This window comes from Sciurus vulgaris (assembly GCF_902686455.1).
Source record: "Sciurus vulgaris genome assembly, chromosome: 4".
NCBI lineage: Eukaryota > Metazoa > Chordata > Mammalia > Rodentia > Sciuridae > Sciurus > Sciurus vulgaris.
Window position 1 is genome coordinate 67096975 of NC_136464.1, and position 21175 is coordinate 67118149.

At 37.7% G+C, this 21175-nt stretch overlaps 1 protein-coding gene across 1 annotated transcript in view; it reads left to right on the forward strand.

The window, feature by feature from the left end:
- The window catches only part of CCDC6 (coiled-coil domain containing 6), a 116844-nt gene that overhangs the window by 89681 nt on the left and 5988 nt on the right, over window positions 1–21175 (forward strand). The window contains exons 4-7 of the mRNA XM_079138157.1: window positions 393–496; window positions 2441–2601; window positions 7203–7359; window positions 10141–10241. Coding sequence (XP_078994283.1) covers window positions 393–496; window positions 2441–2601; window positions 7203–7359; window positions 10141–10241 — 523 coding nt within the window. The remainder of the gene's footprint in view (window positions 1–392; window positions 497–2440; window positions 2602–7202; window positions 7360–10140; window positions 10242–21175) is intronic.

A 21175-nucleotide genomic window follows, 5' to 3' on the forward strand; every position in this document is an offset into this window, starting at 1 on the left:
AAGAATTAGATGCGCTTGCAGGGTGTGGTAGTGCAGGCAGGCCTATAATCCCAGAGGCTTAAGAGGCTGAGGTAGGAGGATCCCACATTTGAAGCCAGCCTCAGCAACTTAGTGAAGCAATAAGCAGGTTCATGAGAACCTGTTTCAAAAATAATAAAATGGCTGGGGATGTAGCTCAGTGCTAAACCACTGCTGGGTTCAATCCCCATTACTTTAAAAAAAAAAAAAAAAGAGCTAGATACACTTAATACATTTATCTGTGCCAATACCACAAGATTGTACCTCTCTCCAAGTAAGGTGTTGCTAATGCTTCATTTTTTTTTTTTTTTTTTTTTTTAAATAATTGTTTCAGTGGCCTGCCATTCTTGGTAAAATTTTTTTCCTTCCTTTAGTTGAGACGGGAGAAGATTGACCTTGAAAATACATTGGAACAAGAACAAGAAGCACTAGTTAATCGTCTCTGGAAAAGGATGGATAAACTTGAAGCTGAAAAGCGGTTTGTTTATTCTTACTTTTAATGTGGGCTATGGGTGTGTGACTGAGGGTGAACAATGGGACATTTGACTTCTTTGGGTGACACACATCGTCATAATTTGCCAGAGGGAAAAAAAAATCTTGCAATCTTCTGAAGTCTTCCTGCATTGGTCACCTCTTTGCACTTTGTCCTCTTCCCCAGCAGAATTTGTTCATTTGCTGTCACAAGGCAACAATAGAATTCATCATGGTGCTATTGTTCATTTTTTAATTGTTTTCAAGGTAGTTGTAATTTCAACTTTTCACCTTGTTGAACTGCTTTCTGCAGCTGCTCTTCAAAGTACTTAGGATATACTGTGTTCTATCAATTATGATGCACCCCTAGAATTAATTAGAAAGGGTGAGATTTTAATAGAAGAATTACTATCTGTTTTAAAACCTACTGTAAAGAAATGCTTGTATGTGCTTAAGGTGAAGAATCTGTGTGTGTTAAAGGTACACCTGGGTTTGAACTGTCACTCAACAAATATTTCTTAAACCCCTTTGTGCAAGATGCTGTTAGGCCCTCAGTTTTAATCACTGTATTTTGGGATTAGTTGAGACAGGGCTTAGGAATAGAAGGAAGGTTCTGTGTGTGGGATGTACATATGAGTATAAAAAAAGAGTGTCTTGAAAGTGTTTCTTAAATCACTTCACTGTAATCTTTTGCCACCCAAATTTCTTCTGTCATAAATTTTGTTTGGATGCGCATTCATAAAATTTTTTTGAATCATCTCTAGGTTAACAAGTACAGATTAAAGAAAAATGAAAATTACACACCTATAAAGAATATTCATGTGATAATTGAATAAACTGTATTTATTATAACAATATTAATAAATTAAATTATAAAGAGTGTGTTTAGTAAGTATAGGAACCATTATACTATTTGACATTGTAGTTTTTTCAAAAAAGTGTTTACCTAGAGGTAATTCATAGTTTGTACTTGGGCAGACTTATAGATTAAAAAGTCAGAAATAAAACCAGATACACCAGCAGTTTACAGAAAAGGATGAAAGATGTTACCATTTAGTGTTTGCAGAATGTACTTGGGAACTTTTTATATGTTAATATGAAGTTACTGAGTTGAAAAGTACAAAATGTTCATTTTGTACATCAAAAGCTATCCGCATTTAGCGTTTCGATCTAATGATAATTGGTGGAAAAGTGGAAGCACCAGTTATTAACCAAATTTTGTTTTTAACTTTTTACCTTTGTTTTGGCCAGAAACAAACGTTCCCCAGTCCAGTTTGCCATGCCCTTGGCATTGGGTTTGCAACAACAAATTTTACCTGTTTCTTGTTGGGACATTGTGGGGCATGCCTGTAATTCCAGTAACTCTGAACGAGACAGGAGGAATGCTAGTTCCTGGCCAGCCTCAACAACTTAGTGAGACCTGTCTCAGAAAGGACTGCTGATGTAGCACAGTGCTAATGTGTTCCTGGGTCCAATTCCCAGTTAATTAAAAAAAAAAAAAAAAAAAAAAGTTAATGTGACTTCATCCTTATCCTTCCTGGAGATTCATAGTAATTCATAAGTTTGACCAAAAGCATTAAGAATGAAATTCCTTTATTGTTTTGGTGCCCTAAAACCAACATGTTAAATAGTTGACACATAATTCTGAGTGCTCACTGTATTCCAGGAATAATAATCAGAACCAAATGGTAAATAGAGATTTTGCAATAAGACTGAATTACCAGTGTCATTCAGAAGAAAAATATAAGGTGAGTTCTTTTACCTCTGCACTTTGACCTGAAATAAAGGTAAGGGGAGCAGACAAATTAAAATGGACAGGACAGTTAAGTGACCCTGTGAATTATGGCAATTCCAGGAGCTTGCTTTTAAATCAGAATTTCCAGTTAGCATGTTGTTTTGTCTTTTGAAGGCAAAATGGTTTTCATTGTTGAAATTTTTCTTTTCATTGAAGAATCCTACAAGAGAAATTGGACCAGCCTGTTTCTGCTCCGCCATCACCTAGAGATATCTCCATGGAGATAGATTCTCCAGAAAACATGATGCGCCACATCAGATTTTTAAAGAATGAAGTGGAAAGGCTAAAGAAGCAACTGAGGGCTGCCCAGTTACAGCGTATGTAGCTTCTGGTTTCATTGGTTTTTCCATCTGTTGACTTAATACATTTACCAAATACATGGTATTAACTAATTTACTGCTCGTTTTGTATTAATTTAAGTCCATATTGTATTTATTGCTGAAAGATGTTTTCATAAATATATTTGTCATCCTGAAATACATTTTTAAAGTATTACAATAGAGGAGAGCAAACAGTTGAGAATACGTCAAGAAGATAATCCAGATAATATCAGAAGGGTCTAGGATCACAAGGTGATAATTTTAATCTTTTCTCCCATGTTTTATCTGTAGGTGTGTGCTAACCAAAACTGTGTAGGAGACCTCCATACACTTATGGAGGAACTTAGGTAGGCAGAGAATAGAGGATTTATCCTCTTTACTATTCAATTTAGTCTTAGCTGACATTTGTTCATGGTATTTGAAGAATAAATGCTTTTGATATTTATACTTAATATTTTGGAAAAGGCCAAGATGTTGCATTGGAAATCAAAGGAAGTAGATTTCTGAATACTTAGAAATACATGTGTATATAAAATTCTTTCATACAAATGAATATACTCATTTGCACCTTTCTATTTTCACTTTTTATGTCTTGCACTTTTTTTTCTCCCCAGCTAATACTTACAGAAAATACTACAGAACTGCCTTAGGTCCTTTTTGTGAAGGATGCATAGTATTTGATTGTTTAAATATACTATAATTTAAGTAGCTCAATCCTAAAGGATCCTTTTTGTTTAAGGCCACAACTACAGTGATCATTTCTGTATATATGTTTGATACCTATGCAAGAATACCTTCATCATAGATCCTAGGTGCTTTTGCTGGGTCAAACAGAATGTGCATTGGAGATTTCAGTGGTTGGTTCTTTGTTTCTTTTTAAGGCTTATTATAAGTTCTAGTCCTGTGATGCATCTGGGATGGTGCATCAAGATCATACCCAGGCTCTTTATGAAGTACAGTGAACAAGTTTCCTAATTCTGCTAGAACAAATCACCCCAACCTAGTAGATCTAAGCAATACAGATTTATTACCTTATAGCTCTGGAGCCCGGGAGTCTGACTTGGGTCTCATGAGCTAATATCAGAGTGTCAGCAGGTGTGTTCCTGTGGGGAGGCTCCAGGTGAGACTAGGGGAATCCGTGGTCTTGCTCTTTCCAGCCTCTGGAGGCTGCTGCTTTTCTGGGCTCCTGGCTCTTCCCTGCAGTGGTATCACTCCCACCTCTGCTTCCTTGTCTCTTCTCATTTTCACTTTGATTCCTCTGCCTCCCTTCATTCTAATTTTTTCACTTTCATTATCATTCCTTATTTTGTGGTACTAGAGATCAAACTCAGGGGTGATTTACCACTGAACTACATCCCCAGCTCTCTTTTTTATTTTTTGAGAACAGTGTATTGCTAAGTTGCTCAGGCTGGCCTCAGACTTGCAATCCTCCTGCCTAGGCCTCCTGAGCAGTTGGGATTACAGGTGTGCACCATCACACCTGGCCCTTGCCTCCCTCTCCAGGACTCTTACGTCATATTGGGTCTACCCTGTGACTGGGGATAATCCCTCCATCTCAAAATCCTTAATTTAATCAGCAATGTCTCTTTTGGCATGAAAAGTAGCTTCTATAGGTGTCAGGATTAGCATGTGGACAGGAACACCACAGAGGTTTTGGACTTATGCCAGGGCAGAGTGTGTGGTCCTCTGAATTTTTTTGCGTGTTAAATACAAGTAATTCTGATGTGTATCTCAGGTTGCTATCTACTAAGTACACTCCATGAAAACATGTGAGGTTAATCAAAGATTTCTCAAATATTATTGGCCTGTTTTTAAGTTTTTGTGTGTTGGGTAGACAAATACCTTTGAGCACCTTTCTGGGCTCTTTGCTGTACTGTCAGTTTGTCATTTTCTTCCTCTTTTATACTTGCCTTGTAGTGCCCCAAGGAAGCTTTTTAGAAAACTTTAGGGAAGGATTTTTCATTCTTACTCTTTTCTCCCTGGTACACAATTTGATCTCTGAAAAAAATGGCAGTTACTAGTGCAGATATCCATAAGTATTATTCTGATCTTATAAGGACAAAAACAGCTGAACCAAAGCAGCAGCAAGTGGCTCCTACTGTCTTGCAGTTGGTTTTGTTGGGCTTGGAGGATGAGCATGGCTTTTCCTCACTGTCTGCCTCATCCCCCTTGGATTTGATGACCTGTGCCTCCTGTGGATTCAACTGTGGCATTGCCTCCCACCTCCAAGTCCCACTGCATGTGAACACGATCCTCTCTCTCAGTAGTTCTCTGCTTGAGTTGAGCAATAGAATCTGCTGGGAACTTTAATACATACGGTGGCTGGGCCTCTGATGCTCAGGGATTCCAAATTAATTGGCTCAGATGGGGTGTGGGCATTGGTTTTTCCTACCCATTGAATTGGAAGGGAATGCAAAACTTGTAGGCCAGTTTAGGATCCTTTGGGGGCCCCCTCTTTCATGTTTGTCTGGAATTCACCCTCAGTTTGTGGCGTGGTTAACTAAATTTTGGGAGGTAACTGAAGATGGGGGAAATATAAACTGTGGCCCCTAAGGACAAGGGATAGAAGGAAGGTGGCTGACTTGGCAAGTTAGTCAGTGGAGGGCACCTGAGGAATGCTACGTTGCCAGCCTTGTGTACCAGGGCCTTGTCTGTGCCTTTGGCATCTGAGTGAATTGCAAAATTTCCAGGTAGTCTTCTAGTCCTCCCAGCGAGACCCTGTCTCCAAATAAAAATAAATTAAAAGGACTGGTGGTATAGCACCCACCCTCAGTTCAGTTTAGGCAACATTCTTCTAGGTTTTTGTTTCAGGATTGCCTTGCTAATAATGTCCCAGATGCTAATGAATTGATATTTTCTTTGAAAGACATGCTTCCTTTTAAATAACTGTCCTGGGCACCTCATGAACCTTCAATTCTGGAAGGCTTTTCTGTTATGGGAGAGAAAGGCAACTTGCTGTGATGGTCGTTCTTGTAGCTCTAGAAACAGTAAGTAAGCTCAGGGGCCAATCTTGTCCTTCCAGTAGAGCTAGGTGAAAAATTCTGCACACTTTCATGTTTGGGAAGAAAGAAATCATTCATATTAAAAGTGCACTTTGTAAATATGTTCCCAGCATGCCTTCAATTAAAGAGATTTTTGAATCTGGATTAGACAGCAGGGTTTCTGACTAGATTGAAAACAATTGGGAGATTTAGTGGTTAGTGTACATAATAGTGTTTAATAATTTAGTATTTTTAAATTTCTGAAATAAGAATGTTGAACTTTTTTATGTTCTATAAGGTTGTGTTCTTGGAAATCATTAAACAGTTACCATAGTAAGTTATTTTCTGAAATGCAAGACCTTCAGAGAGTACTGAAACAAATTTCATGGGCATTGGGAATCCAAGTAAGGTCAGATGTGTGAAAGCATCATGCAACATTCGGCTCCTCCCTCGTTCTTGAGTTTGGACTGGGCCATTAATACAGAGTAGTAACCAACAACAGAAAACTCCCAGAAATTCAGAACATCTCTGAATTTGCAGCTATTTTCAAAGGAGAGAAACATGGAAATTCATGTTTTTCCTAAGTTCATTAACTAAAGGGAAACCAAGAAAGCAAGATGATTGGTAAATACTGAATTTTATACTAAAGTTTTTTTGGTTACTTAGTTACAGCAGATTCTGTCTGAGGTTAACAAGAAGGTAGAAGAGGAGGATTTTGCATTTCATTGGAGAGAGCCATAGGATCCTATGATGAGTAACCTCAGAAGGACAGGCGAACTTAACAGGAGATTCTGGGACCTCATAATGATGTAATTTCCCATTTCAGATCCTGATAAAGAGGATCTGCCTGAATCAGCCTAGGCCTTCGTATAGCTTGCAGGCTAAGTATGTGGGGCATCTCCTGAGAACCAGGTGTTCATCATAAGTTGGACACCAGCCCTAGAGGTGCAGGCAGTATACAGACCTGCACCTGCCATCTGACTTGTGCTATATGTCTGTCACAGCAACAACATCACATACTACCAATGATGCCTATTTCCACTATTAGTCTCAAACTTTCTTGTTTACTATCAGTTTCCATTTTTATCAAAAGAATGTTGTTGTCGAGCATTACTAGCACAGTGCTTCTTTGTGCACCACCTCTACCAGGGATAGTACTTCTGTTAACAAGTGTGATAGGCCCTAGAGGTAACCTGCAGTGTCTGGAGCAGAGAGGCAGCTAAACTGGTACCTGGAGGGCCTCATGTGGCAGAATCCATTTCCCCAACTGGGTTGCTCCCTTTTCTCGTTCCAGCAACTTGGTGAAACGATTATATCCAGACTCAGCTACAATTCCAATTCCTTTTCTACTTAAAGTACTTTAGAATGGGTATGGGGGTAGAATGGGTATAAAGATGCCTATCTCCCAGCTCTGCTGTGTATATTTTTTCTAAATATAAACCAGTGGTAAACTTCGATGCTTGGAATAAAACTTAAATTCAGATCTCATCTATGTGCATGAGAGTGTCTCACAGTAATTGCCCTCTCTGGGGCTTAGGAGCTGACCTGGAGTCTCCTTTTTTAAGATTTGACTAATGATTGTGTAAAATGTGGTTTAATTGAGAACTCTCTTTTCAGATTCAGAGAAAATGGCCCAGTATCTGGAGGAAGAACGTCACATGAGGGAAGAGAACTTGCGGCTGCAGAGGAAGCTGCAGAGGGAAATGGAGAGAAGAGAAGCCCTCTGTCGACAGCTCTCTGAGAGCGAGTCCAGCTTAGAAATGGATGATGAAAGGTGCACATATGTCCTGGGTCATCAAATTAAAAAACAACAGCAACAACAAAAAGGGTCCCAAGAAAGGACTTGTCTTTGCATCCCATTAGATATGGTGACAGTAGAGGGCTTAAATGCACATCAGATTAACAGCAATGATGAATGCCACCACATTTAAATAGATGTTCAGAGTGGATGAATGCAGGAGGCTGGACACTTACCTTAAACAGAAAATTAGTGAAAAAATTTCTATTTTAAGATTATTTGGTGGGGGAAGAAATGGAAACAGAGTTTGCCTTTGTTTTGATTTAGTCTAATTCTGTGTTAAAGCTGTATAAAGCTTGAGCACATCTTAATTCCCACGGAAGCATAAGCAAGCTGTAGTTCAGCCCTAGGAAACAAATGTCTGCTGTAGGTTGAAGAACCAGCAGGAGCCAGGTGCTGGTGACTGATATCTCAAGGACTGGCCTTAGCACAGTGGATAGCTTCTCAGCCTTTTTTGTTGGTACTTTTTAAAATAAAACTGAGGTATGGTATTCATCTGCATGAGGCTATTCATTGAACCTCCTTACTATGTCACTACAAATGAGTTAAACTGGGAGGGTCATCCATTAGTTAACTAGAGGAACTGGTCTCAGCTCTTGTCTCCCATCTGATCTCTCTCTTCTACCTCCTCCTCTGAACTTCAGAGGAAAGTGGTTGCTAAGATAAGCAAGAGATCTAAATTGACAAACAAAACTAGAACCCTGTTTAACAGAGAAACCCTACAGGTAGGGGATTAACATTTTCTCTGAACCAGATAATTTCTGCAAGGAAATTTTCTTCAAGGACATTTCCTGTTCTGGATTAGGGTTCCCTGAATTTAGACCATATCTCAGTGTGAGAGATGAGACCGAGCCTCTTTGGGGGCCCCTCCAGCTCGACTGGGCAGCCAGTGTATGAGACCAGGATCTGCTGGTATCTGTGGAGTAGCAGTGACGATGCCAAACATGTCTGGACCCTTGCCATAGATCCAGGGGGCTGCCAAAGCCTTTGATCTGTTTGCTGCCGACAGTTTCAAGAAAAATGTAAGATTTTCTGTAATGGAAGTCTATAAATGAGAAAAAAGACATTTATAGAAAGAGGATAGTAGATTATCCTATTTAAAATATTTTATGTGTCCTCACTTAAAAGAAAAAGCATTACTTTTTCTCAAAAGTTTATTACAAAACTGTCATCTCTAATTTTAAACTTTACTGATGTATTTCTGGCACTCCCTCCCCCTACCCCCTAAAAATCCTCTGGAATCTTGTGAGACTTTCAACTAATAATGTGAGGTAGGACATCAAACATCTTATTAACTACCTTGATTCTCAGAGCAGACCACACGTTACCCTACATAGAATCCTGTACCTGATTTTGGATAAGATATACACTAGGGACAGTTTCTTCTGACTTGGTGACAAGGCTAAAGTTATTTCAGATTCAGATGAATATTTTTTCCAGAACTGATATTCCCTCCAGAAGATCTACTTTACTTTTTGTAGGTCAGATTATCCCAGCCAGAGGACGGCTGCCCAATAAGTACTTCTCTTCCTTTTAGAAATGATGATCTCATATTTGGGAGAAAGAAAATCATGACACTTCAGACCACAAGAGGTGGTGCTGGCTGCCTATCTGGATGTAGAATACAAAGAGAGGTCCCTCCCAGTGTCACTATGGTGAGCTGCTCTAAAGAGAATAGGAAGAATAAGCGGTGGCTACGTAGTTGCAGTACTTGTGAAACTAAGAACTGAACTTGAACTGATTTGTTCAAGTCCATAAATGTGCTTAGAAGCGGCCACATCAGTTCCTCCTGTGAACTGACTATCAGGGCTGAGGTCTTCCTTGGGATAAGGGTGCACACGCATATGGCTACAGGCCCACGAAAGATGGTTTATCAGGAAGTTTCTCAAGCAGAAATTTCTCCTCTTCAGCACTCTTTGCTTGATTCACAAAGTGAAAACTGATGTTCCTCACAATCACATTTCAACATTCTCAAATCTGATGAGACTTTAAAATCCAGGTAATCGGACTTAGCAAAGTGTGGCTTAGCATGATTACCCAAAGGTGCTTGATACTCATGTCCTCTGATCCATTTTAATATGTAGCCATTTGTTATAAGCATGACTTGCCTTGTAAAGAGGTGACTGACATTCAGTTCATTGTCCCATTCATTGTTTAATTTGATGACATAAATCTCTGGGCCTTCCATGATTTTGAGTTTCCAAATTGCAATTCAGACATAGCCATTAAGCTGGGCATAGTGGCACATACCTGTAATCCCAGTGACTGAAGAGGCTGAGGCAGAAGGTGTCCAAGTTTGAGGCCAGCCTCAGTAACTTAGTGAGATCCTATCTCAATATAAAAAGGGCTGGAGATATGGGATGTGGCTTAGTGATAAAAGGCCCCTGGGTTCAATCCCTAGGATCTGGGGTGGGGAGGGGAGACCACATAACCATTAAAACATGGGTTTCATTTTATTTCATTTCTTGGGACAGAAGAGTGGAATTTCTGCATAGCCATGGTATATCATGTGACTCTGACCAGGCCTCTGTCCTGAGAAAAAGGCATCCTGAATTTCCTTCCCTTTGCCCCTATAAGAGAGAGGTTTGCCAAACTAGAGCGGTGTGATCTGGGCAGTCCGTGTTATGTCTCCTAGCTACATTATCATTCTAAACATTCTGGATTTTGACTTCAAGATGTGACCTCCAAACACTTTCTCATGGAAGAGAGCTTAAGAATTATTTAAATGCAGTTTCATCATTTCCCCTTCCCTCTTAGGTATTTTAACGAGATGTCTGCACAAGGATTAAGACCTCGCACTGTGTCCAGCCCAATCCCTTACACACCTTCTCCAAGTTCAAGTAGGCCTATATCACCCGGTGAGTATGTCTTCACTACCTCAGTTACTGATTTCCAGTATGTTTAATAGACCCCGATTATGTTCTCTTCTAGCATTTAAAAATCATGTAAACACAGATAACAGGTTACAGTCACGTGTTGTTCGAAAATATCAAAAACAAGTCACTATCAAGACTGAATCTTGACTTGAAAATTTTAAGCACAAAAGCTGTAGTGACAGCTGGTGTTTTTCTTCAATTTTTTTTTTTTTTTTTTAACCTTAGAGGAATTGGACTCCAAAATACCTTTTAAAATGAAGACTGTTAAGAAGAAGACAACTGACTGTCTTTGACTATGATGTTAAGTCTCAGAGGATGGACAGAATTCCTGGATAGATTTCAAAGATGCCTCATAATATATCTTCTATGGGTTTCTTTACTACATTCCAAGTACATTACCTCATTTTTACTCTCAGAATAATAAATAATGTAGGAATCATTTATCCTGTGTTAAACATGGGGAAGCAGCCATTAGGAGGTTCCCCAAATACTGGTCACAGAGCCAGGAAGAGAGAAGGCAGGGCACAGCTGTTTCCCAGCCTGTGTTCTGCTTAGCATGAGCCGCCTCCTAATATTTCCCATGACTGGTGAGTGGAACTTGGCCCCAGTAGGCTGACCATACAAGAAGGAGTGGACTCGTGTCTGGCACGCTGATTCTGGCTTTGCTTTCAGAAGCCTTGTCCTCAAAGGCAGGCTTGTTTCATCAGAACCTAAAAGTACCCTCCCTAGGGTGTCTGGCTCAGCACCAGCACTGTGTGGGGCTCTTGGGCCAGGAGGACAAGTCAGCGATCCTGTAAGAGAGGAAGAGGGGACAGGAGGCAGGTGGAGGAGGGGGAGAAAGACAGGTGACAGCCAAGGAATTGCATCTTGTGGCCGAAATGAAGAGACTGTTGTTCTTGTGCTGGTTGCTAAACATGTTTTAAACAGAACTGGAGGTAAAAGTGTATGGGGTCTGTGAGAAGGATGAAGAGTTTCCCAGTGGAATGGAATGAGGTGACTGCCTTCAAGTGGGGCAGCGTAAGGTTTTGTAAAGTCAAACACCTTCCATTTAGGGCAATGGTATTTTGTCTGTCATAATAATTAAAGTGAAGGACCCCTTGCCTTAAGGTTGATGAAGAAAAATGGTGCTGTAATGCCTTTAGCTATCAAGAGCATGAGAAAGAAATGGTTTGGTTTTGTGATTTGGGGATCCAGCCCAGCACTGGGCTGCTGTGACTTTTTTTTTTTTTTAAGTGGAGAAAATCAAAAGATGAAATGTCAACACAAAGAGTAGCAACTTGTGTATATTTTGGGCCAGCATGCTCTCTGACATCAAGCAAGGTAAACAGGGACTGATGACAAACCAAAAAGACTTTATCTGGCGGATAATGGTCTGGTCATTGGCCCTTGTTTTTGCAGAGAAGATGTTCCTAAATCTGTTTCTCCTTCCCTCCAGTGGCCTTAATGTCTCCTTCCAAAGGCTTCCTTCCTGTTTGCCTCTCTGTTTTCCCCAAATAGCTCTTGGTTGCATTACCATGATAAAGTTTTTTTTTTTTTTTTTTTAATTTATTGATGTAAAAGTAAGGCAGGAATTGGGATGAGGCAAGATGGAAGGTTACTTTGCAGTTGATGGTGATGCTGATTCTTAGTATAATTTAACATCCTGTTAGATTTATTTAAAGCTAAAGAAAGGTTTAGAGATTTGTAATTTTCAGTTGATTAAAAAGAAATGTTGAAGTCACTGAAAAAAGTAAAATACAAATGTCATATCTTGGTTCAGAATATTACCTCTATTATAACACATAACCTTTAGGAAAATTTATCACATTTGCATAATTTTTACTTTCTCTGCACCTATCCCTGTATTGGGACCTACATCAAGTATGGGGCTAGCTTGGATAGATTAACTGATTTTCCCTGAAACTATGTAATAAATAACATCTAGATTTGTTTTTTCAGATAGCCTAAGTGAGAATGTTTTTATTGTACTTTAAATTTATAACCTCAAAGTTGATTTTATTTACTATTTGGTAGTAATATTATTCCATTTTTGTTTGACAATATTGGAGTGCTATACATAGATCACAAAATGAATATTCCAATTTTTTCTGTTTTTTTTTTAAAGCATTATAATTGTACATATTATTTGGGTTCATTTGTACAAAATAATACATGCAAGGAATTTTATTTCAATCCCCATTTCCCTTCTTCCCTTTCTTCCTCCTTCCCCCAGTATCTCTCCTCTCCTCCATTGATCTTTCTTGTACTCCTTTATGTATTTATTTTTGATTGGTATTTTCCACATATACATACAGGTGAAATTTTTTGGCACATTTTTATATTCATATATTATGATAATTTAAAAATTCCATATTACTATTCCTTTTCTCCCTCTCATTCTCCTCCTCCTAATCCACTGATATTTCCTGTATCTTTGATATCTTGTGCCTTCCCTTGACACCTCTTTCCCTTATTTTGCTCTAGCTTCCACATAAGACAAGACATTTGGCTTTGATATTTCTGAGTCTCTTACTTTACATAGCATGATTTTCTATCTTTCCATTCATTTATCAGCAAAAGCCATTATTTCAGTCTTCTTTATGACTGAGTAACACTCCATTCTGTTTATATGCCACATTTTCTTGATGGGCATTTGGGTTGACTCCATAATTTGACTATTGTAAATTGTACTAATATGAATATTGACATAGCTATTTCACTATAGTATACTGATTTCATTTCTTGTGGATAAATACTGAGTAGCAGGGTCATATGGTGGTTCCTTTCCTAGTTTTTTGAGAAGTCTGCATGCTGCTTTCCATAGTGATTGTACCAATTTGCAGGCTTACCACAACGTATGAATGTACCCTTTTCCCCATATCCTTGCAAGCATTTATTCTTGTGTTCCTGATAATTGCCATTCTAACTGGAGTGAGATGAAATCTTACATGGTTTGGTTTGCATTTTGATTTGCATCTCTGATTGCTAGAGATGAACATTTTTTTTTTCATACACTTGTTGGCTATTTGTATTTCTTTTGAGAAATTTCTATTTAGTTTTTTTTCTAACTTCTTTTCATTCCACCATTTCCCTTTTTAATCTATTTTGTATTTCTTTTTTTTAATTTTAAAATGTTTTCAAACATCATTTTATCATATTAGTATTCACTCTTTTCCATTGTGCATGACTTTGTGTTGTTACATGTATACTCATTGCATGGTAACTTCAAAAAGATTTAATGTATATTCCTAAATTTGTACTTTAACGTTAATTGCTTTCCTTTTGCACTTATTATTTATCCTTGTTATTTCACTCTTACATTTGTGAATTTATTCATATTTTTGTTCTTATCCCTTTTATCTCCCCTTGTTTGCTCTCTTCTCCCACTAATGCCCTAATTTTTCTTATTCCACTTTCTATTTTTCTTTTTTTTATTATTTTCAGCAAATCTTGTATTACTTGCACTTTATAGTCATCATCTGCTACCTTCTTTCTACCTCTCCTCTGTTCACTTTTTAAAAATTTTCAACCTTTCTTTTATCTTCCCATTCTCCTTTCTCTTTACCTAAGAAACTGTAGTCCCACTAAATAATAAAATCATACAGTTCATGCAATTCACACCCCATTCTTATGAATGTGATTATAAATACAGTGGATGATACAGTAGACACCTGAGGTTGAATGCTTTATCTAGTTTGCAGTCTTGTATTACTGCTACTGATATCAAATGCTGCCCCCACCATTTCTGTATAGGTGACAATTAGGGCTACATATGTCAAAGTAGACACTGGAAATTTATCTTATACATGTATATTACTGACACTAGTGCTATTCCTGGTTACCCCTCCCTCTAAGAGGGGCTAGAAAGTCATTGGTACAATTCAAGAGATCCTGGTGCCAAGAACAACCCAGATAAGCAAACAGTGAACATCACCCCACAGTTGATTTAACACTATTTGAGCCTAAACATTTCTTTACCTCATAGAATTGGGGAAACAAAAACCCCAAGCCCAAAACCAGACCCTAAGGAGAAACGGCCAGAGGGGAACTTCAGGACCCCCTCCTAGACATCTACTCATATATCAAAAACACAGATCCTATAAGAATAAAGAAATACATATAAGGGTACACATATAAAATAGAAAGGGGAACCCACCTCAGTTGATGCCTAAATCTAGGACCTCAGGAAAATGTGAGGAAACAAGCAAACAAATTCTGCCCCCAAATTTAATAATCTCCCAACCAAAGAATCCACAAAAGAAAGTAGAGGAAATTCTAAAGAAAGATTATAAAAGATTGATTATCAAAATGTTCAGTGAACCAAAGATCTAATGAATGAATTAAGAGAGCAGATTCAGGAGATGAAAGATAATTTTAATAAAGAAATAGGAATATTGAAAATAAACCAGTCAGAACTCCTAAAAATGAAAAACACAACCAATTTAAAAATTCATGCTAAAGCATCATCAACAGAGTAGATTATGTGGGAAATAGAACTTCAGCTTTCAAGGACAGAACCTCAGGCCTTGAAGACAGGATGTATGAATTTGAGCACACAGAGTACATAAAGAAGAAAAAAGAGAACATGATCAAAATATCTGAGAACTCTGGAACAACTTCAGAACACCAAACCTGAGAATCACTGGGAGAAAATGACACAAGCTAAAGGCATAAGAACATTTTCCATAAGATTGTCACAGAAAACTTTCCCCATGTCATAAAGGAGGTAGACATCCATAAATAAGACCTATCCAGAAGATAATTTCTCCAAAACATCATAATCAAAATGGCTAACATAGAAAATAAGGAAAGAATATTAAAAGCCACAAGAGAAACATCAGTTCACATTTAGTATCAAACCAATAAGGCTTACTTCAGACCTCTTAATTCAGACCCTAAAATCAAAGAGGGCATGGAATGAGATGTTTCAAGCTCTAAAAACAAATAATTGCCAACCAAGATTACTGTACCCAGCAAAACTTTCCTATTCCATGGGAAATTAAAAATCTTCCATGATAAACTAAAAGAATACATGAGAACCAAGCCAACGGGTTGCTACAAAGAATGCTCAAAAATAAATTGCAGACAGAGGAACCCAAAAAGAAATCCCCAAATTCCCAAATGAATGAAGGTAAATACAACACCATTCATCTAAATGAGAACCAAGACAATTAAATGCAAAGAAAAAAATCAAAATGACAGCAAACCACAGACATATCCAAACACTGAAAATAAATGGTCTTAACTCCCCAATTAAAATACTTACATTTGCAGAATGAATCAAAGAACAAGATCCAACTACATGGTGTTTGCAAGAGACACATAGGTAAGGACAATCACAGACTAGAGGTAAAAGAATAGAAAAAAAATATTCCACACAAATGGAGTCCAAAACCAACCTGGAGTAGCTGTTGTCATAAAGCTGATTTCAAGTAAAAATTAATCAGAAGAGACAGAGGGCTGTTATGTCCTGGGAAAGTGAACAATCCAACAGAAAGAAATGATAGTTAATATATATATCCCAAATGTCAATGCACCCAAGTACATTAAAGAAATACATTGACATTAATTCACAGATGGACCCCAACAATAATACTGGAAGATTTCACCATATCCCTATCACCAATAGGTCTCCAAAGCATAAAATCAATATATATCTTACCTAAATAACACTATAAATCAAATGGACCTAATAGACATCTACAGAACATTCTACCCCCAAACAACTGAATTTACCTTCTTCTCAGCAGCTCATGGAGTCTTCTCCAAAAGAGACCATGTTCTAGGTCACAATGTAAGTCTTAGCAAATACACAAAAAAGGACAATCCCATGGATCATATTGTACCATAATGGAATGAAATCAGAAATCAACAGCAAGAAAAATAACAAACCACACACATGGAGATTAAACAATACACTTAAATGAAGAATGGATCAAAGAAATGAGAGAAGAAATTATTACAAATAAATGAAAACAAAGATGCAAAAAATCAAAATCTAGGACAGTATGAAAACAGTAGTAAGAGGAAAATGTATTGCATTGTATGCTTCATTAAAAAAAAAAAAAACAAAAAAAAAAACAGTCATATTCTGCATCAAGGCGTAGAGAAAAAACAGACTAATTCCAAAATCAGTAGAAGATAGGAAATAATAAAGATCAGAGCTGAAACCAATGAAATTGAGCATAAAAAAATAAACATTATCAACAAAGAGTGGATTCTTTGAAAAAATAACTATAATTAATAAACCCTTAGCCAAGCTAACCAAAAGAAAGAGAAGACCCAAATTAATCAAATTAGAGATGAAAAAGGAGGTATCACCACAGATACTTCTGAAATCCAGAGGATCATTAGAAACTATTTCGAAAATTTATACTCCAATAAACTACAAAATGTAGAATACATTGAGAAATTTCTAGATACATATGACCTTCCCAGATTGAACCAGGAAGATATAGAAAACCTAAACAGACCAATATGAAGTAATGAAATTGAAACAGCAATTAAAAACCTTTGGGGGTGGGGTGGGGGGAAACCCAGGACCAGATAGATTCTCGGCTGATTTCTCCCAGACCATTACAGAAGAACTAATACCAGTCTTCCTCAAATTATTCCATAAAATTGAAAGGGAGAGAACCCTCCCAAATACTGCAAAAAGCCTCAATAAAATCTTAGGAAACCACATTCAGAAACACATGAAGAAGACGATACACCATGATCAAGTGGGCTTCTTTCCAGAAATGCAAGTTTGGTTCAGCATATGCAAATCAATAAATGTAATTTATCACTTAAATAGAATTAAGAATCATATGACCACTACCAATAGATGCAGAAAAGTCCTCTAATGAACGCAGCACCCAATCATGTTAAAAATACCAGCAAAACTAGGGATGCAAGGAACCTACTTCAGCATTTTAAAGTCTTTATGAAAACCTGAAGCCAACATAATACTGAACAGACAAAATCTGAAAGCATTTCCTCTAAAATCAGGGACAAGGTAAGGATGTTCAATGTAGTTAATACAGTTCTCTAACCAGAGAAATCAGACAAAAGAAGAAAAAAAGGGATTCCCTTTTATTTTTTTCTGGAACAATTAGTAGTTCTCAATGTTAAGAATATCTCCTCTGATAAGCGGATGATGACACATAATGGGGGGTGGGAGGGGTTAGGGTTAGGGAGGGAGGCAAGAATGGAGGAAGGAAGGACTATAGAGGGAAAGGAGGGGTGGGGGGGAAGGGAAAAAATAACAGAATGAATCAAACAACATTACCCTATGTAAATTTATGATTACACAAATGGTATGCCTTTTGCCATGTACAAAGAAACAACATGTATCCCATTTGTTTACAATAAAAAAATTAAAGAAAATATCTCAACACTTCTTTAGTAGAAGTTTATATACTTTTCATTTCCACTTTAAATATTTTGGCTTTTATTCCTCCCTTTTTGTTGCTAACATTGGAAATCCTTGCATTTTCACCAGCTTTTTGAACTATTTTGCGTCCTCTTTCACAATTCGATGGAAAACTACCTACCTAACAACTTACAAAAGCTCCTCTTCTTGATTACATGTAGCTTTGTATGTGTGAAGTGTGTTGCTTTTCAAATTCTTCCTTATTTTATGGTGCCTAAGGAAAGGATAATCCCAATTAGCATGCTCTGATGTGTCTAAATCAAGGGTGGTTAGTATGATTTCTAAAAATAGCTCTGCTCCCACTAATAATGGGCACACCCAGCTCCCAGACTTTGGCTTCTAACTCCATTCATCAGTGAAAAGAACGTGGGCTATTTGAGTGATGGATGTTTCCAGGTCTGAGGCACCTTGTAATATAATAAGTTAAGGAAGTGCTCAAAAAACAAAATGGGTTGGGGGGGGGGTGTGTGCCCAATGAATACAGGAACTCCCAAACACCAGAACTAGAACAATTTAAGCAATAAAAGAAATGGGTGCAGAATAACGATGTTTATGTCAATGATGGCATTGTCGCTTAGTTTGTGTAAGCACACTCTGATGCTCACACAATAACAAAATCACCTAACAATGCATTTCTCAGACTGTGCCCTCCTCATTCAGCTATGCCTGACTCTATTGTATTGAGTGAGCCAGATTTTGCAGTTTGGAACTTTAACCTAGAGTTTTTTGTTTGTTTGTTTGTTTTTTTTTGTTTTGTTTTAAAATTTTTTTTTTTTTATATTCCTAGGCAAGAAGATGAGATGCTTGATCATTAGCATTCAAGGGAAAACAAAAATTAATAAGACATGGACCATGGCCTCTAAGAGGCAACAGGGCCTATAAGCCACAACAGGACCTGGGGAAGTAGGTCGAATAGTACATATGATAATAACTCATTTTATCCTCACGATGATTTTATAAAGTAATCCCACTTGCCAATTGAGGAATTTAAAGCACAGTGGGAGTAAGTGACTTGTCTGTTCTTGCTCAGTGCCAAGTGACATAGTTGGAATCTAAAATAATCATTCAGTCTGGCTTTAAAGCTTGGGCTTTTTGCCTCTCCAAAGAATGGGGGAGCTCTCAGGAGACTGAGACAGGAGGATCACAAGTTCACAGACAGGCACAGCAAAATCGAGGTGCCAAGCAACTCAGTGAGACCCTGTCTCTAAATAAAATACAAAATAAAGCTGGGGATGTGACTCAGTGGTTGAGTGCCCCTGAGTTCAATCCCCCGTTCTCCCCGCTCCCAGAAGAAAAGAATGGGGGAAGCGCTGAATGACATTGGGGAAAGGAAGAGGCAAGGAAATTGAAGTCATTCTCAGGCAGGTGACAAATGATGGATAGACAGGTCTGAGGAAGAGTGATAATACCTCTGTACTTCTCATCTTGCTACCCTGGTGCCAGCTACCCTGAATTTTTATTTATTTTTTTGTACTGATGATTGAACCAAGGGGCACCTTACCACAGGACTACTCTCCAGTCATTTGTATTTTTTAAATCTTGATTCAGGGTCTCACTTAGTTGCTGAGGCTGGTCTTGAATTTTTCACCTTCCTTCCTCAGCCTCCTAAATCACTGTCCTTACATGCATGTACCACTGCACCTGGCTCAAGCTCTTAATTTGGTTTGGGGTAAGGCAAGCAAGACTTTCATACCCATGTTAAGAAGACTGACCTAGACCATGAGAAGGTAGTTTGAAGGCAAACACATAGTGCTTTATAGCAGCCAGAAAGGTTTTTTTTTCTTTGTTTTTGGGGTTTTTTTTTTCCCCTCAGTTAGGTGGTTAAACAGTCTTTGGAGATTCTTGGTCACTGACTTAATATAATTACTCTTCAGAAAGGTTAACCTAGTAATACTAGAAAACTTACTGGAATTGTTTTTTTTCCTTTTTTTTTTTTTTTTTTTTTTTAGTGAAACTTTTAAGGTCTCTTTGGGGATAAGGATCCACTTTTGTAGACTTAAATTTACCACTTTCATAAGAAGTAGAATTAGGGTTTTAATCGCCAAACCTATTTAAAGACAATCTCTTCCTCCCTCTCCCAGCTGAACAATGCCCTGTGATACCAGTAAGCATCATATGGACCACTTAGCTTCAAAAGATTCATGTTTTACTTTAGACCTCTGTTTTGCAAGTGGAATAAAAAATCCATAATTGGAAATGGAAATATGTCAAACAGAAAGCACCACTAATTGATAACCAAAAGACAAAGTCAGCTCTTGTCATTAGGTGTTGAGGGCACAGCCATGTCCTGTTGTAGGACAACTGAAGGAAAAGCCTTGGTGGCTGAATGTCTATTGTGGAAGCAAAAAGTGTATAGAAAAGCATCTTTAACAGCTTCTCCCTTTCATGTCATTCAGAAAAGCAGAAGTAGAGTTCACTTGGCTTGGCATCTAATGGACACAAAACAGTTAATTGGGAGTTCCTGTCCCCACACTCTTGAATGGATCCTTTTTTTGTACAGTGACTTTATGCATATTTACCTTGCTTAACAGAAACTTTATGCCTGTTGAATAGCAATTCTGCCCTTTTTCTTCTTCCTCTTCGGTCACTAGCAACCACCTTCCTATCTCTATGTTTGACTATTTTCTGTTCCACATGTAAGTAGAACCATTGAGTATTTGTCTTTCTGTGATTGTGTTATTTCACTTAGCATAATGTTCCAGGTTTTTTTTTTTATGTTATCACATATAGCAGGTTCTCTTTTTGAAAGGGATTATATTGTATGTGTCTCCACGTTTTTCCTTATGAGCTCATCCATGGATGGACAGTTAGGTTGTTTCTGTATCTAGACATTGTGAATAATGCTGTGTGGAACATGGGAGTGCACATATCTCTCTCAAATCCTGATTTCCATCCTTAATTCCTGGTCTCTGTGATAGTTCTGTTTTCATTTGGTGGCAGGGGGCATCTCCATACCATTTTCTGTAGCAAAGGCTCCATTTTACATTCCCACCAACAATACAATTTCTCCATATTCTTGCCAGGACGTCATTTTTTAAAATGATAGTCATCCTAGTAAGTGTGAAAAAATTCTTCATTGTGGTTTTGATTTGTTTTTCCCTGATGATTAATGACATAATTTTTTCATATACTTAACAACCATTGGTATTTCTTTGAAGAAATGCCAATCCAATTGCTTTGCTTTATTTTTATTTATTTTATTTTATTCATGATGGTGGTGCTGGGGAGCAAACCCAGGGCTTCACATATGATAGGTTCTACCACTAAACAACACCCAGCTCCTTTTGCTCGTTTTTTAAATCGAGTTATTTGGTCTTTGGTTTGGTTTTTTTTGTTTTTTTTTATCATTGAGTATAGAAGTTCCTTGTATATTTTGGATGTTAACCCCTTATCACATAAGTAGTTTGCAGATATTTTCTCCCGTTTTATAGATTGACTTGTCACTCTTTGATTATTTTTCTTCTAGGGCATTTATTGTTTCGGGTCTTAAATTTAAATCTTTAATCCATTTTGAATTGATTTG